Here is a 17,484-nt window from a genome sequence, read left to right on the forward strand (position 1 = left end):
AAGAAGAACGTTAAACATTTTTAAAAACGCAAAACATTTAATCAGATCATTAAACCCTTAAAAAGACAAAACATTTAATTAAAAAATTAAATGTTTAATTAGAAAATTACATCATAAAGACAATAAAACTTCAAATAAGAATTAAACAGAAAATACAATGAAGCATTTAAAAAGAAAACTAAACATTAAAAGGTGGTATATGTACATATAATTTAAATGTATTTAATGTTTAACTCTATTAAACAGACAAAATATTGAATTAGATAATTCACCAACATACAATACATGTCATTATGAAATTAAACAAAAGTTTTAAAATACAAATATTAAAAATTACAGATAAAATATTTTCCATCATTAAACATTTAAAAAATAAAATTAAACAAGAATATTAAGCATTTAAAAAAAATGCAAAACATTTAATTAGATTATTAAACCTTTAAAAAGACAAAACATTTAATTAAAAAATTAAATGTTTAATTAGAAAATTACATCTTAAATTTCTTAAATCTTTTTAACAATAAAACTTTTTAAAAGTTTTATTGTATTAATTTTTTTTGTTTGATTTAATTGCTTTTTGTTTTGTAGTTTATTTCTTTAATCTTCTTTTTCTGTCAAGATTTTAACCCCAACCTTAAAAATGAAATAAACCCTTAAATCACAATTAAAATACTTCTGTTGTCACAATCATGAATTACTCAATTATTCAGTTTATCAATTCAACTTTATTTGTTTAGCACCTTTCACACAGATGACAAAACTAAACAAGCAAAGATAAAAAACTATGATTAAAACTCAAAAACATTAGAAAAAAAACAAAAAAACAAAACAAACATTTAACATGGTAATAAAATATGTTGTGTCCAGGGGATGGAGGGAGTTTATTGAAGCCTTCTTGGGCTCACATGGGAAATCATTTAAAAAATAAACTTGATATTCAGTCTAAGGAAACTGGAAACTGCAGAGTGACAGAAGAACCAACAATATCTCCTGTTTTCTCATTTAATGAGTCGACTCTTCTTGTGCTTTCAGACCAAAGAACTACAGACTCTTCACAACCTGCTCAAACTCTTGGTACAGGACCTCACCACACGGGTCAAGAAGGTTTCTGTCTCATTTCTACTCTGAAGCTCACCTTCTCCTGCTCAAACTGCTGACAAATGTTTCTGCTGCTCTAAAGTCTGGTCTCCAGAACTTCCTAAAAACTCTCAAAGTCTCTTCTGCTGCAGGTTGCTTTGTAGAACTGTTCCAGAAAACCTCACTAAACCACATGGAGGGGCCTCAAGATAGTCGTCCAAATGAAACCGTACAAAAACCAAACTAGCACAACCCAAACGCTAAAGTCTCCTGCAGCCTACCAGAGAACCTCTGAGAACAGAGAATCAGGACAGGAACTCTTACCTTCTGGACAACCAACGTTGCTTCACAAACAAGAATACAGAATGTGTCTGACCAAAAACCTCTGAAGACTCACTACAGCCAAGATAAAGACACAACTCAGCTGGACCAAATCCACTAATCACTGCACACATTAGCACCATGTGCTAACTGTGACTAAAGAACCACCTTTACCAAGACAACTATCCAGTACAAAGCCCTAAAACACACCAAGAAACACATTAAAGACGATTTTACTGCTGGAAGCTGCAAGCCAATGCCTAAAGAACAAACTAAAGCAATGGAGCCAAACCCGGTTCAGTGGTGAAGAGAAACAGAGAAAATGTTTGTCTGCAGCTAAATAAAGCAGGAAGACACTGAGCTGCTCAGGTGTTCCTGATAACACCAAGCTGCTCAGGTGTTCCTGATAACACCAAGCAGCCACCTGGACAGCCAATAGGAACACAGCTTCCTGGAAGTCCAGAGGGCTGGGTTAGTGAAGGAAATTTAATTTAAAGTTGAAGCAGATAGTTACCAAAGAAAGTTGAAAACCACCTTCTGATCCCTGAAATCTCTGAGTTTTCACACAAAGAACACCTGAACATGTCAAACTGGTTCCAGAGTAGAACCATCATTGTAAAAACATCATAGTATGGTGTGTTGCTCAAAAAACATTAGGACCCGGCTGTCAGGAGACAAACATGTAAGAAACATGAGAACAGAGAGAACCCAACCAGTAGGTCACAGTTTATCATCCCCCAGTCATCTCCTGAAGTCCATATGGTGAGAGACATCAGTATCTGGTTGTTTATTTACCAGAGGATGCTTATAATCATGCTGATGTGGTCTGTACTCTACAGTATTTTAGTGACTCAATAAATGCCTAAGTTGTTTTTTATTAAATGCTTTTTAGTTTTTATTAAACATTTAATAGCCTATATGTAATCAATAAATGGCCTTTGCCTATCTTAAGAAAAACTCACTCAGAACTCTGATATGTTAACAGTACTAAATAAATCAATAAATACACGCATACACACAAAAATAAGTTAATACATTAACTGTGTTAAGATAAGATTTAGATTTTTAAAAAAGTTGTTTATGTTTTTGCAGAATCCACTATTGCTCACTGGTTGGTCATTACATTTTGTTAGTTTGATTTCACTGTTTAAAATGATGCCACCTCTTTTCAGACCGAACCGGTGATAATAAAACAATACAAAATTTTTAGTTCCGTGTTAATAAAGCACTTAAAGCTTTCAGTATGGCTAAATGCTTTTTTCAAAATTAAATATATCACTCCTTAGGTGGTAGTGGCCCCAAGTTCAGTAAAGTTGGAAAGATATTCACAGATTCAGACTTCCAGCATCAATAACTCATTAGATATAGGTTGTCAAAACATAAACGGTGCCTCTTTCCCATTGTTGCAAGGCAGACAATGTGCTACAAGCCCAGTTTTATCAAAAGTAGCTGTCTTTCAAGCTACAGGAATAACATTGGTGTCTATGGAGTGAACAGGGTCTGTCTGCAATTTGCAAAACCACTGCAACAGTAAAGAGAGACAAATATTCAATAACTTCACTCTTATACATTGTAGTGTCACTAAAATCACTGCAGCCTTCAACTGGCTCCTTTTGTCAAAGTGTTTTAACAGAAATGTAAATGCTGTAATTTGATTCTTTTAATGAACCATGTAACTTGAATGGATGTGATGCTGGTGTGACTACAGTGCACACGTCTGATGTTGCTCACAGTGGTCCAAGGGACGCTCAGGGAGTTTGTGTGTTTGCTCAGACTCATGAAAAATTACAGGGAACATTGTTTGGGACTCAAGCAGTTCCTTCTTTTACTCACTATCTCCCCAGCCTTAGAAAAAAAAACCTGTTCACACGGCACAGATGAGGCTGAGGTACACAGGAAATGTTTGGCTCCATTGTACAAGTTTGGGTAAACGGTTTTGTGGGTGGCCCAGTAAGCCAGTGGGTCTGCCGTTCTTTCTACAATTGCATTCGCTGTGGCGCTTTGCATTTGCCAGGCTCTACTTGCGTCTTCGTCTAATAGGCTCCACAGTTGAACTGAAAAACATTGAAGATCATCATCACCAGAAATGTCAGTCATTCCCTATTCAGAAGAGAAAAAGAATACCTGTGGAAGGTGCTGCTGGTGGTGGAGGACGAGGCTGTGGTGGTGCTTGTGACGTAGATGACTGCTGCTTGGTATTCTTTATGTTAATTGTTGTGCATTCTGTTATTAAACGTTCTTTCACACTGGCTGCCACTCTGATTGGTGAATCCAAAAGTTTTGAACTGCAGAGCCACAAGTGTAGCAACAGTCAGTGAACTGCTTTTTTCTTTGGTTTGTAGTCTGTCAGCTAAGCACCTGACAAGGTTCTGTGCCAGGTGTTGTGACATGGGGGTGGTGAGTTGGGAATATATATATGTATATATATATATATATATATATATATATATATATATATATATATATAAAAAAAAAAAAATATATTATCTATCTAGCTATCTATCTATCTATCTATTCTCTACGAAATACGAAATCTGACATACTACTAACTCTCAAAGCAAAAACAACAGCAAAAAAACCAATCTATTCTGCGAAAAACAATTCAAATGAACAACACTAAATAGGGATCTCCTATCCCGGAACACTCGATCCCGCTGAGTGATTCACATAACAAACCGAACCAATCAGGTGATTCGAAGCAGTTGAGTGCTTCAAACGTCACTGAAGTGATTCAAACGTCACGAGTCACGTGACCAAACCACGCCTCGGCACAGTGGCTCGATACGTTTGCTTCATTGAGCTACAGCGCATGTGTCGAAGCCTCGGGTATCAGAGGACCATCACTACCAATGAGAGCAGCACACGTTTCTGGACGAACACGGATGTGCGAGTGGACCAACCACGGAAATGTAGGGCAGATAGGGAGGAGACAACGAGAGCAGACAGAAGGGATTCATTTAGAAAGTGTTCACGCAGTCAGCTGTTCGACTTCTCCATTATCAGGTAACCGTAAATTGTTTTAACTTCAACTGGATTCCAGTTATTGTTAGTTTCTTCAGTATAGCCATGTGCAACTGTTAATTTGTTCGGGTGGGAACCTTTCGGCGACGGGACTTATTTCCACACGGATTACTGTCCTGCTGGGACCGTAAATATACTGTCGTCGCCGTTTCTGCGGGGAGAGAACGATGAAGATTCAGTGAATATTTAGTTACAATTTCAATGAGACAAACAAACATTTTCAGTCGACGTGGACGCAGAGTCGTTAAGTTCGCTGCTTCCGGTGCCAAAGTGTGATTAAATCTGGAAATGGAGTCGTGTCGGCGGACAGGACTCAGCGGGGTCCTGTGCTCCCTGTCTCTGCTCTGTGTCATCCTGGACATCCAGCTGGACGGTAACACCGACTTTACACTAAAAACAAGCCTTTAACAGCCTTCTCAGACACAAACACACGTTTCTAGACGTTTCCGGCTTCTTTATTCGGTGTTGCTGCTAAAAGTTCCCCAAACTGTCATTGAGTGTTAGCTTACAGAAGCGACGTGGTATCCTGCCGCTAAGACTCCAAATCTAAATCACTGTCACGTTTTTGCTCTAATATGAAAATGATTTAGCCTGTTAAAGTTAGTTACAACAGCTTAACATGATGTTAAACAGCAGTATGTGTATACACAGAGGCGTAGCTAGCATTTACAGGTTATCAGAAGCCCACACCCCCACATTTAGAATAACACAAAGGCAATCACTAAACTTTTATCGGAATACCTTTATTTATGTGTGCTTTCAACACTATTCATTTCAATAGAATAGTGTCATTTGGTTAAATTACTATAGTTTATTGGGATTCAATTTTTAAAAATGACATTGATAAAAATTGGACAAAGTGCTGGTTCTGATAATCAGCCAGGCGGATTGTTTTGATCAATACCTGTTTTCTTTGTTCTTGTACAACAGTAAATGAGAATATATGTGGGTGGTAGACAAAACAATACATTTGGGCAACACAGATCAACATATTTCACCATTTTCTGACATTTTATTGACCAGACCACAAATTGTTTAGTCCAAAAAACTATCAACAGTATATTCAACAATGAAAAGCTTCCTTCTTTGCAGACAGGTGTAAGAAGACTTTCCAAAACCTCTCTTCCTGTTATGAGGACCCCACACCACCTACATTAGCTGTGTAAAGAAAAGCACAAACAAGCACAGTACTATAATAATATTAGGAGTGGATGATAAGCATTAAATTTGAGTCTAAAGATGTCAGAAAAGAAAAACATTCTCATCACATTAGAGCTGGAACGATTGATTGATTAGTTGTAAAATATAAAGTTAGTCTCCATCTATTTTGATAATCGATTAATCAGTTGTAAGGTTTTTTTTTTTTTTTTAAAATCTCAGATTCCAGCTTCTTAAATGTTAGTATTTTTTTATTCCTTTGCTTCTCAATGATAGCAAACTAAATATCTTTGGTTGCTTGACAAAATAAGACATTTGAGGACATCATGTTGGGCTTTGGGAAACATAATTTTCTGGAGCAAATAAGTAATCAATTCTTTGAAAAGATAATCGCCGATGAAAATAGTCATTAGTTGTAGCTCACTTCTGAGGGAATGTCTTCAAATTATTTGTTTTTATCTATCAAAAGTCACAAGATATTCAAATGACAATAAATCAGAGAAAGGCAGCAAATCCTCACATTTAAACAAGTGTATTTTTTGGGAGGTCAGATGACTATTCAGTTCAGCTCTAGATAATATCTTTTACAACAGTGTACTGTTTTGTATAGCAGAAATTATCTGTAGTTATGTAGTACATTTTATGGAAAATAGATTAAGAAAATAACTAAAATATTTGCTCAGATAAACTAGTTTATTTCACTAATTCTTAAATCATGCTGACTGATCTGCAACACTTCCAATAATGATTTGGCATAAAATAAATCATGAAGTGGTGAGAATATGATTGATTTGTCTTGAGATAAATTATGGTTTTCACTCTGTCATTCTAATGTTGCCAGACTGATGTGGAAATATATGTAAATCTTAAAAACAGACAGAATAAATTTAGCTACATCATGGTCTGCTGGTCTAATTTTGTTGCTCCACCTTTGTCAGCAGTGTATTTTCAGCGAGGCTCAAGCTCAGATTTGTGTTACAGGTGTCTTAGGGGCAACCCATGGTGAGATCGAGCACCACTTGGAGATGGGCCGCAAACTCTTGGCAGCTGGTCAGCTGGCTGAGGCCTTGTCCCACTACCACTCTGCTGTGGGTAAGGTTACACACTGACACACACATATGTTCCTGTGACTGGCTGACATGCTCTGCTCTAATAATGCCTGCTTTCTACCATGTTTGCTGCAAAATTATGTCTTTTCAGACATTTTTTGTACAGAATGTTTGCAAGCTCATTTTTCACACATGAGCAAGATCGAAATTTTGTCCGGTTGACGTTTTCCAGAGGGAGACTCTAAGAATTATCTTACCTACTACAAGCGAGCTGCAGTGTTTCTGGCTATGGGAAAATCTAAATCTGCTCTGCCAGATCTAACCAGAGCCATCCAACTCAAGCCTGACTTCTTGGCTGTAAGTTCATCTGATCATCACAACCCAAATCTTGACAGTATTCTTTCTGTTTTTTTTCTCCAACAACTCCGCACCATGTTGTCTCATTTCCTTATCTCTTTGCATTTTTAGGCGCGGCTGCAGAGAGGGAATATCCTACTGAAGCAGGGCAACACACAGGAGGCCAGGGAGGACTTTGAAGCAGTGGTAGGTTTAATGACATGCTACTTTTGCAGGCCTAAATCACTATTTGATGGATGTTTGGCAGAATATTACAAGTCATTAAAGGAGAAGTCTACCTGCTGTTTCAGCTGCAGCGTTCTCCAGACCACGAAGAGGCTCATGACCAGCTGACGAAAGCGAATGAGCTGGAGGAGCTGCAGGAGGACGCCCATGCTGCATACCATCAAGGAGACTACAGCACTACCATCACTGTGTTGGAGAGAGTGATAGAGGTAGGCGTCATGTCTGCAATCTCTCTATCCATCCACAGTGTGGTCATGGATGCAGCAAGCTAAGCAGCAATGTTTTCCTGCCCCAAGAAAGCATCCTAATCAGGTGCTGAATCACATGAGCTCCTCTCCCTATCTCTGAAGTTTAGCCCAGCCGTCCTCTGGAGGAAACTGAGCTCAGCTGCTTGTATCCATGGTGTCATTCTTATAGCCATTACCCAGAGCTCATGACCATAGGTGAGGGTTGGAACGTAGACTGGCTTGTAAATCGAGAACTTGGCTTCCTCTTCGCCACAATGGTCCAGCTCAACGACATCATTACTACTGACGCTGCAGCTGTTTATTCATCTCATGCTACTTTTTATGTAAACAAGATGAAACCAGTCACCCCCAACTCAGAGGCAGCAATCCACTGATTTCTAACGGACAACTGTGGCCTCAGATTTGGAGCTGCTGCCTTATCATGGCAGCTAGTAGCTGCATGAAAAATGTCAGCAATGTTTGATCAAAAGCTCTCCTTTCATGTTATATTAAGTCAGAATCTCATCAATTCCTTTCTATAAAGTGTCTGTGCTATTTATATGGTACCATCTTGTGTTGATAGAAAATCCTCTAATAACGTACACTACCAGTCAAGAGTTTGGACACGCCTTCTCATTCAGTGTTTTTTTTTAAATTATTTAATACATTGTAGATTTATACTGAAGACATCAAAACTATAAAATAATTCGTATGGAATTATATTTTAAACAAAAAAGTGTTTATCTTCAGTATTAATCTACAATGTAGAAAATAATCCAAATAAATAAAAACCATTGAATGAAAAGGTGTGTCCAAACCTTTGACTGGTAGTGTACGTTATGAATAAAGTGTGACTTTACATTTTTTTATGGGTCTAAATCTGAATTTAATCTCATTTGGAAACACTCCAATCCATGACAAATTTAGCGTCTTAAGCCATTCAATCGAAGGGAACATGATCGTCTTTGCTGTCTATTTGTAAAAGCTGCCGTCTCTCTTCAGATCTCTCCCTGGGATCCCGAGTCCAGGGAGCTTCGTGCAGAGTGTTACATCCGGATGGGGGATCCGCAGAAAGCCATCCAGGATCTGACGCCGACAACGAGGCTCCGCAACGACAACCGCGCCGCCTTTCTGAAGCTCAGCATGCTGCACTACAGCCTCGGGGAGCACCACGAGTCACTCAAGTGAGCGTCGTTACTTGAATGAACAAACTACCGACTTGATCGGCAGAGCCATGCAAATGAAGTTGACTTCCTGCCTGAGAGTTGTGTTCTTCTGTTTTGCTTTTTTGTTTCTTCACTCCATCTGTCTGTCTTTTTCTGTGCAGTCACATCAGAGAGTGTCTGAAGCTCGACCAGGACGACAAAGAGTGTTTCAGCCACTACAAGCAGGTGAAGAAGCTCAGCAAGCAGCTGGACTCGGCAGAAGAGCTGATTCAGGAGGAGAGGTCAGTGCATCCCCTCAGTATGGAAATGAGTGCTTTAAAATAAACATTCAAGTTTAACCTCTTTATAAGTGACAATATATACATTTGTAGGTATCTTTATTGTCGGTTTGATAAATGACGGCACATACTACCTGCTGCTATATATTCAAATCCTATACTAGAACACTTGAAAGATCATTTTATGATCCAACTGATTTGTTTTCTACTGGTAGATACCAAAATGCCATTGAAAAGTATGAATCAGTGATGAAGACGGAGCCTAATGTGCAATACTACACCAACCTGGCAAAAGAGAGGATTTGTTTCTGTCTTGTCAAGGTGAGAGAACCAGAACAAGCATCTGTATAGTTATGGTTCCAGACAAGTGCTGGTCAGCTTTTATTTGGCCAATAGATTTTCAGTCCCATTGCTCACCTTGTCCAGTCCTAAATTATCTCCTGCTTCATGCCAATCTTAGGTCAAGTTGGCCAATGAGGCGATAGATGTGTGTTCAGAGGCTCACCAGAGAGATCCTCGCAACGCCAACGTCCTCAGAGACCGAGCAGAGGCCTACATCCTCAACCAGGACTACGAGAAAGGTAACTTGTCTCCCTCTTCTCAATGACAAGTAACTGGAATATACTTTATAACTGTGTTACATTCATAGACCCTGTTATTAACAAACGCCTTATTTGTTGACTGAAGCCAAAATAAAAGCACACTGGGCATGTTTACTGACCCACCAATACAAGTATGGTGTGCATCGTAACAGGAGATTTCATGGGTTCACAAACTGCAAATACTGAACAAAGATACATTATTAGCTTGTAGTGTTTTATGATTGCCAACATTTTCACAATATAATCAGATAAAAAATATTCAAATTAAAACATGGCTGCATATATGATTAAAATAAAACAAGGCTGCCTAGTTTCTCCTATCTTTACAGTTGAATATTTGGAATTTCATTGTCGTATGAAAAGAAAACTAATTTTAACGGACAGTAAAAATAGATTTTAAATCAAGTTTAATGTGTGGTAGTTGGACAGGCATATATACTAGCGTTCGAAAATTTGGAGTTACCCAGACAATTTCATGTTTTCCATGAAAACTTACACTTATATTCATGTGCTAACATAATTGCACAAGGGTTTTCTAATCATCAATGAGCCTTTCATCACCATTAGCTAACACAATGTAGCATTAGAACACAGGAGTGATGGTTGCTGGAAATGTTCCTCTGTACCCCTATGTAGATATTCCATTAAAAATCAGCTGTTTCCAGCTAGAATAGTCATTTATCACATGAACAATGTCTAGACTGGATTGCTGATTAATGTTATTTTCATTGAAAAAATGCTTTTCGTTCAAAAATAAGGGCATTTCTTAGTGACCCCAAACTTTTGAACAGCAGTGTAGTTTGTGATATTTTTTTAACGTGTCTCTGTATGTATGTTACCTAAGCTGTGGAGGACTACCAGGAGGCGAGAGAGTTTGAAGGCGACAACAACGAGATCAGAGAAGGACTTGAACGAGCACAGAAGCTGCTCAAAATCTCTCGTAAGAGGGACTACTATAAGATCCTCGGTGTTAGCAGGTAATCACTCTCACCTGTGTGGGGGTTTTTTTTGTACAAACTCTTTATTTCCTCTTAAGTGACATGAAATTCAAAGTCTATCACTTTAAAAAACACTCACTAATTGCCAGTGACTTGGTTTGCTTTAGAAACGCCAATAAGCAGGAGATCATCAAGGCGTACAGAAAGCTGGCACAGCAGTGGCATCCTGATAACTTCCAGTCCGAGTCCGAAAAGAAAGAAGCAGAAAAGAGGTTTATCGACATCGCATCAGCTAAAGAGGTCCTCACCGACCCAGGTTTGGAACTGAGATTGTTACTAACATACCTGATGTTGTGATTTTTAGAAATGGACCTTTGCGGGGTGACTGTGCAACAGTAAGCATGATCTGTGTAGGTACAGTAAATGCAGTGAGCCTGTTTTAGCTTTTTTGACAGAAAAAATGCATTTTTCTGACCATTTAATAAACAAAGACTGTCTATTTTCTATTGTTTAGCTAAAAAATATATATGTTTTGAAAATTCTCTATCTTGATTATTTTAGCGCAGGTGATTTTCCAAGGTACTCGTTAAAATCTTTTTTGGAAGGTGCCAAAAATGTATCTATGCAGGAATAACACTGTTAGCATAAAGCTGCAAAAAGGACAAGGCATTTCCAAGACTTCTAAATCTCACCAGTTATTGCATAATATCTTAATTTATAGGAATACAGGAACATATAAAAGATAAATTGTGATTTCTGAGTTTATGTGAATGGCTGTTAAGCTAACAGGCTGCAGCTTCAAATTGAATATACAAGTGCCAAAATACAATATCAGAAAAGAATCAGTATGAGAAAATGGAAGGAGTTTCTAATGATTCAAAGTATTTTACTACTCGTAAACTGCTATCTCAGGGCTCCAGACTGGGATAGTAATAACTGTAGTGTCTATCCATAAGAAAATGTTCAGCAAGTGAGGTGTTTTGCCTGCGACGAGGTGGGAAGTGTAACCGATGAAAAAGTTACTTTAGAGCCCAATATCTGTATCCAAAATATGCCTCATGCTAATTATTGATTTAGCTTTCACTGAGCTTAAATTTGTCCCTCCATCATTTTTGTTTTCTTGCCAGAAATGAGACAGAAGTTCGATGCAGGTGAGGATCCACTGGACCCAGAGAACCAGCAGGGTGGAGGTGGAGGACAACAGGGCTGGCCTTTCCACTTCAACCCCTTTGAGTCTGGCGGCAGCTTCCACTTCAAGTTCCAGTACAACTAGACGGCAGGACTTTACGGACACACGGGGGGTAGTGCCATTTTTAAACAGATGGGAATTTGGGGGAAGACCTGTGTTGGATTTATGGAGACGTCTTCCTCAGAACATGCGCTTCAGCTTGAACGCAGTTTAGTTGTTTACTCGAACTTTTGATTTTTAAAAAATCCGGACTTCTTTACACGAAAACTAAGGAGTGAACTGTGGCTACTGGTGAATTAGGTTGTCGGTGTTGAAGAAAATGAAGTCTTGTTTGAACCCATCGAGCTCCACAAGAAGTGGAGAGGTGGGGGTTGAAATCAGTCGATGTGGGACATTTGGGATGTCTGCTCTCATTGCTTATTTCTTTCATTGTGCCATTCTTTGAACCTTCGCTGAGACACTTTTTTTTTTTTTTTTAAATGCAGTAACTTTTGCTTGGACATTACATAGAAAGAATGTCACTATGTTGGTGTTCTGCTTGCAGTATTCTTTACTGGTTTACTGATCTCAATCTGCATTTTTCACCTCGTTGAAGCAACTCTACACTAGAGAACCAAGATTTTTATATTTAATGACATGAACAGATCTGTGTTGTTGAGCTCATATATGATATATAATGGTGACAAAGCACTATTACATGAAACTTGTGGGTGTAAAAGTTTAGAAATCCTATGGATCTTAAATCAGTGTAGGTGCTCCGTGATTGATTTTGATGTTGCTTTAATTTCGCAGTTGTTTCTAATTGGAATAATGTGTGAATTCTGGTTAAAACGCCCAAAATAACTGAAAAAAGTTCAGCGTTTCCTGAACAAAAGCGTAGCAATTGATGACTGCATCAAGAGTTGTAGTATTTCTCTTTCCCTTTTCTTTCTTTTCAATGCACATCTTTGACAACTTGCACTTTTAACCTTTGTTTGAAAAACCACTCCGCAACTTCTCCACTCCTGAAATGTTACTGCAGGCTTTTAAAAGCCTTTCAGAGACTCTTTACAAACCGAGTGTGTCTTCAGCAGCTTTTTGAGAACCTCATTTATAAATAGACCTCACAGAAAAGTGCATGTGTCAAATGTTAGACTGAGCTGCAGCTCGAATTCCTGAAGTAAACTGTAGGTACTTCATAAACAGAATATTTGGATAATATTTATCCAGTGGGTCGCACCGACACACAAATTGAAAACTCTACAATTAAATTCGTAAATGAGGCTCTGATTGTGCAGTTGTGTAAGACACACAGCAGCACCAGAACAAAGAGAATATTATTTTAAAGACGTTTTTCTTTTTTAGCACAATTTAAGTTATTTTGCCATTAACAGCTTAGGGACACAGTGACTGTAAACTGCTTTTACTGCTCGATTGTGTGAACCAAAATGTGACAGGCTCTTTGTATTTAAATCTGAATGGGACGGTTTTGTTTCTGGGTTTCCTTTTAGGGTGTCTATTGTTAGTGGCATCAGTTTTTCTGTTGCCAAACTCAATCAGCTGACATGCTCAAGTGTATTAAAATATTGAAACAATCCAGGTTGTGCTAATTCTTAAATGTCCTGTAAAGGCAAGAACAGCAGCACAAAGCCTCAAATACAGCGATTTATTTTAAAACACACCCTAACAAAGAGGTTCACTGTAGACACAATTTCCACGCACATCCACATCGCTGCTTTTTGTCCACACTTTGTCATACACACATGGCACACTCCGCTGTATCGTACAGCTGTCACTGCAAATAGACTCTTCCTTCAGTCATGGAGGGAATGGCTAAATCCAGAATACTGACACAGAAGTTCTGTATCTGTTGAGGCTGAGCGACTGATTAAAATCCTCCATTGAAGATGTCCGTTCTTCTTTGGGCTCGGCCTCAGCCTTACATCTGGCTCGGTGGGAGTTAGTCACATGAATGCCGTCCAAACAGACGGGGGCTTCATCAGTGGTTCGCTCCAAATCCTTGTGTGTCGTCTAGACTGTCTGCCTCCACCTCGATGGAGACCACGTGGTGACCGGGGATCATGGCCAGGCCCAGGACTCTGGGTTCACCCTGGGAGAAGGTGTCTGAAGACAAAAGGAGAAGAGAAAGACAATCCAGTTCAACTGTTCAGGTGAGGAAGAGGTGGTTGATGCTCACATGTGCGTTTCATGTATAGCAATGTTCCTGCTTGTGCTGGTAATTCCTCACAGTGATGTCACATGGAAGTATTGTCAGATCAACTTTTTACATGGGTTGCACTGGTGAATTCAATATTTTTAACTGTGGCTTTTGGCACTGAATTATACATTATAAGCACAACCTTTTTTGTCAATTTCCAGAAACACTGGTAGTTAAAATATATTAAAAACTGTAAATGTGAGTAAAAGGTGCAGATTAACATTTTGTACATTCAACACCTTCATTTTCATAGGTATGATCTAGGAGATAAAGTTAGTAAAAGGTAACTTTGTACATGTTGTAGGCAGTAGTAAGTTTTCTTATAATTTCAGACTCCTCACTGCTTCGTTCTGTTTCTGCCTGACACTAAAAGCTTATCTGCTTGCCACACAGGTGTCACAGCACTGGACGAGTTTCTTAGAGACATTGCACTTTGTTTTTAATGTTTTAATTTGGAACATCAATTTGTTGACAGCAAAAGTGCTGTTCCCAGTTGTGCTTGGGTCGCAATCGTTGCAATAAAGGCATAATATTCACCATTTTATTACATCTCAGTGTTTCCCACAGGTGGAGAAAATTCATGCATCAAACTCATACAAGGAGGAAGAAGGGAAAAGTGTAACCCAGGTTGTTTTCTGAAGCTAAAATTTACATATCATGAAAATGCAAACCCTAGGTAGATTCTACAGTTTACCAAGGTTCCCTCAATCTTTAACGTACATCAATATAAGGCAGAGAAGTATGTAGTTCCTACTGAGTTGCTGCAGCACACGTCATTCAGGCAGGTGTGTGGCCAAAAATAACAAAATAGGGCATTCCTATGTCAGTTTTACTGAAGTTGAAACAAGCTAATTTTATATACTTGGGCAAGCTGCCCAGACCTGCTAAATATAATCATGAGAGTCTGTCTCCACTAGAACACACTCATTACCTTTAGTCTATTTGTCACTCACAGCCATTTTGAACTGAAATGATGAATGAATTAGTCCATTAAATAATTCTTCTTAGGGTTTTGGTTTGTTGGTTGGACAGAACAAGAAGATGTCACATAGTGCCCTCGTAAACTGAAACAGACAATTTTTGTATTTTCTTAGCAAGCAATTAATATAGAAGCTAATCTGCAGATTCATCTACTAAAATATAAAAATAACTACCGTACTACTTCTATCCCCATAGCATCAAAGTTGTTGCCCTATGTATTTCTTTAATCATCCCTTTAAGATCTAGTTTTGAAATGTTATGACACTGCACTTAATGCTTCAAATAGAGTTAAATAATAGAATTATTGTTGTTATTAATAATTATAGTTATTTTCCAGTATGAACTTTTTAAGAGGAACAGTATTTAATTTTCCTCTTGTACCTGTCATTTCTGGGGCTACACAGTCATGAGGTGGTTAGCACTTTCGCCTTGCAGCTCGAAGATCCCCAGTTCGCGTCCCCACCTTATCGGGATCTTTCTGCATGGAGTTTGCATGTTCTCTTTGTGCATGCGTGGGTTTTCTCCGGGTACTGCGGTACTCCACAGTCCAAAAACACACTGAGGTTAATTGACATTTCTAAACTGTCTGTGGGTGTGAATGTGAGTGTGCTTTATTGTCTCTATGTGTGGCCCTGTGATAGACTGGTGACCTGTCCAGGGTGTCTCCTGCTTTCACCCTAAGTCAGCTGGGATAGACTCCAGCTCCCCGCAACCCCAATGAGGATTAAGCAATGTATAGATAATGGATGGATACATGTTGTTTCTGATAAGTGTTAGTTAAATTTAATGAACAATGTTCAATATGGTCTGCCATTACAAGATAATATCTGATTGCACTATCACTATTGCACTACTACCTGATACTATCTATTTGTTTCCACTGGCAGATGACTACTTAAAAAAATGCATCATGTCAAAAAGAACAGGAGGGGTACAAGTGAACATGTACGCATTTCTGCATGATGGAAAAAGTTTAGCAATCTCCTCCTCATCACTGATTGCACATTGTGCTCAGGTCATCCAGTCATCCCCTACCTGTGGATTTGAGGAATTCCTGAGCTGAGCCAAGGATGACATTGCAGTCCCGGTCCGTGCAGAGGAAAAGTCCCACCAGAGTCCGGCCGTCTGTCATGCGGATCCTCATGCTCTTGTTCAGGAGGCCCTCCAGTTTTTGTCTTGCCTGAGAAGAAGAGGACACTTCAGACTGCTCCTGGGTGAGGACACAAAGGAAACATACCAAAATAACATTGAACCTAATTCAGCTGGCTCATCAATTTCATCATTTATTCATCATGTAAAAATACTTATACAGCTGGTGCTTAAAATTAGTTTTAGAGATTGCTTATATGTATCACAAACAATATTTTGTGTATTTTCCTCCTATGAGCGATATTAAAAAAACACTATATGATCCTATAAAGACATTCATTGACACTGAATTACAAATCTGATCACACATCATATTGTAGAATATTAACGTTTATATTTAGTTTAGTAAAGCACACCTGCATTTTATATAACATTATAGGCTATTTATTCGCATGCTTAAATTAGTCAGGTAAACGTGCATTTTACTGAATATTATAGGATCTTGACCTAAATATTTAAATTTGTTAGTTTGCCAGTCTTGTTTCTTACTATAAAATCACTCTCGCTCAGCGGCTATTGTTTTGTATGTGCTTTGATTTGTCTGTCAAACGACTTTGTAAACGATTTTTTAAAAACAAACAAAAAAAAGCTATATAAATGAACTTATTATTATTATTATTATAGCTATTATCAGGGTTTGTTGTCTGGCTAGCGTTAAGTAAACGTGTTTTACTCTTACGTGCGTTTAGGAAACTAAAATAGGAATAGACATTTCGACTATATAGTTCAGTAACTTGTGTTTATAGAAAAATATTACCTGGTAAACACAGGCTAACGTTACACAGTCTATACAGCTGACAGATCAAGCTAATTTGTTAGCTGCCGGCTAGCGTTTAGCTACAACTGAAGCCTTGACAATATTGAAACATGTTTAAAGTATAACAGTTAACCTCTCATTAATGACACGTGAAACAACACGAACAACTATATTAAATACTAAAAAGTAAAGTGAGAAACACATACATGAGTCGAAGGACCATTTTCCTCAATCATTGTTGCCATAACCTCCTCTTCTTCTCCTACATTTGCTTACGGAGCGATTTCACTGACGGACCTGCTAAACCGGATACAGCCAGTTTTTTTTCCATTAAAGTGAACGAGCATCAGGATGCTGATAGACTGAGGGGAAATCAAAACATTTAGGTTTAACATGGAAATTAAAACTTAGTTAGCTATTACGTCTGTAGATATTACTTACATTTCAAAGAAGAAGAAACGAACAGCTGGTAACAACCCTCTTAAATGTAAGAATTTATTGCTAAAGCTGATACATTTTCTCACCTGAAATTTAGCATCTTTTCACCAATGTTTAGCCTCCTAAAAACTAGCACTGAGCTACCTATATTTTTGAAAAACTTTTTTTGACATTAAAATAATAATAATAATAAAAAATTAATATGACGTTTTAAAGAATGGCTGTGTAAATTTTTGCTAAACAGTAATTATGGGGGGTCATTTCAGGATTTTGCCATGTTGAATTTATCTTAATTTATTGAGGTCCTTCTGAGTAAGTTGATGTAAATATATTGGTCTTTTTACTCTTGTGTTA

General features: G+C 38.1%; 2 protein-coding genes across 4 annotated transcripts; one reads left to right on the forward strand and one right to left on the reverse strand.

Moving 5' to 3' along the window:
- Positions 1-4,250: 4,250 nt before the first annotated feature.
- dnajc3b (DnaJ (Hsp40) homolog, subfamily C, member 3b) lies at positions 4,251-13,182 on the forward strand. 2 transcript variants are annotated; one of them, XM_035957058.2, is made up of 12 exons: positions 4,251-4,401; positions 6,559-6,669; positions 6,859-6,983; positions 7,095-7,169; positions 7,274-7,417; positions 8,438-8,619; positions 8,763-8,882; positions 9,095-9,200; positions 9,340-9,460; positions 10,326-10,458; positions 10,587-10,735; positions 11,547-13,182. In XM_035957058.2, the coding sequence occupies exons 1-12, from the start codon at positions 4,281-4,283 to the stop codon at positions 11,690-11,692; spliced, it is 1,533 nt and encodes a 510-aa protein (XP_035812951.2). In that variant the 5' UTR covers positions 4,251-4,280; the 3' UTR covers positions 11,693-13,182. The 2 variants fall into 2 exon arrangements, with proteins under 2 accessions (XP_035812951.2, XP_023145563.2); XM_023289795.3 differs by having other exon boundaries at positions 4,279-4,792.
- A 57-nt stretch (positions 13,183-13,239) lies between these two features.
- Positions 13,240-17,036, reverse strand: naa38 (N-alpha-acetyltransferase 38, NatC auxiliary subunit). 2 transcript variants are annotated; one of them, XM_023280766.3, is made up of 3 exons: positions 16,899-17,036; positions 15,822-15,996; positions 13,240-13,711 (listed from the first exon to the last, which is right to left on the reverse strand). In XM_023280766.3, exons 1-3 carry the CDS (start codon positions 16,935-16,937, stop codon positions 13,587-13,589), a joined length of 339 nt encoding a protein of 112 aa, XP_023136534.1. In that variant the 5' UTR covers positions 16,938-17,036; the 3' UTR covers positions 13,240-13,586. The 2 variants fall into 2 exon arrangements, with proteins under 2 accessions (XP_023136534.1, XP_035808937.1); XM_035953044.2 differs by having other exon boundaries at positions 15,822-15,966; positions 16,899-16,974.
- Between the last annotated feature and the right edge of the window lie 448 nt (positions 17,037-17,484).

This window comes from Amphiprion ocellaris, chromosome 23, assembly GCF_022539595.1.
Source record: "Amphiprion ocellaris isolate individual 3 ecotype Okinawa chromosome 23, ASM2253959v1, whole genome shotgun sequence".
Taxonomy (NCBI): Eukaryota; Metazoa; Chordata; class Actinopteri; family Pomacentridae; genus Amphiprion; species Amphiprion ocellaris.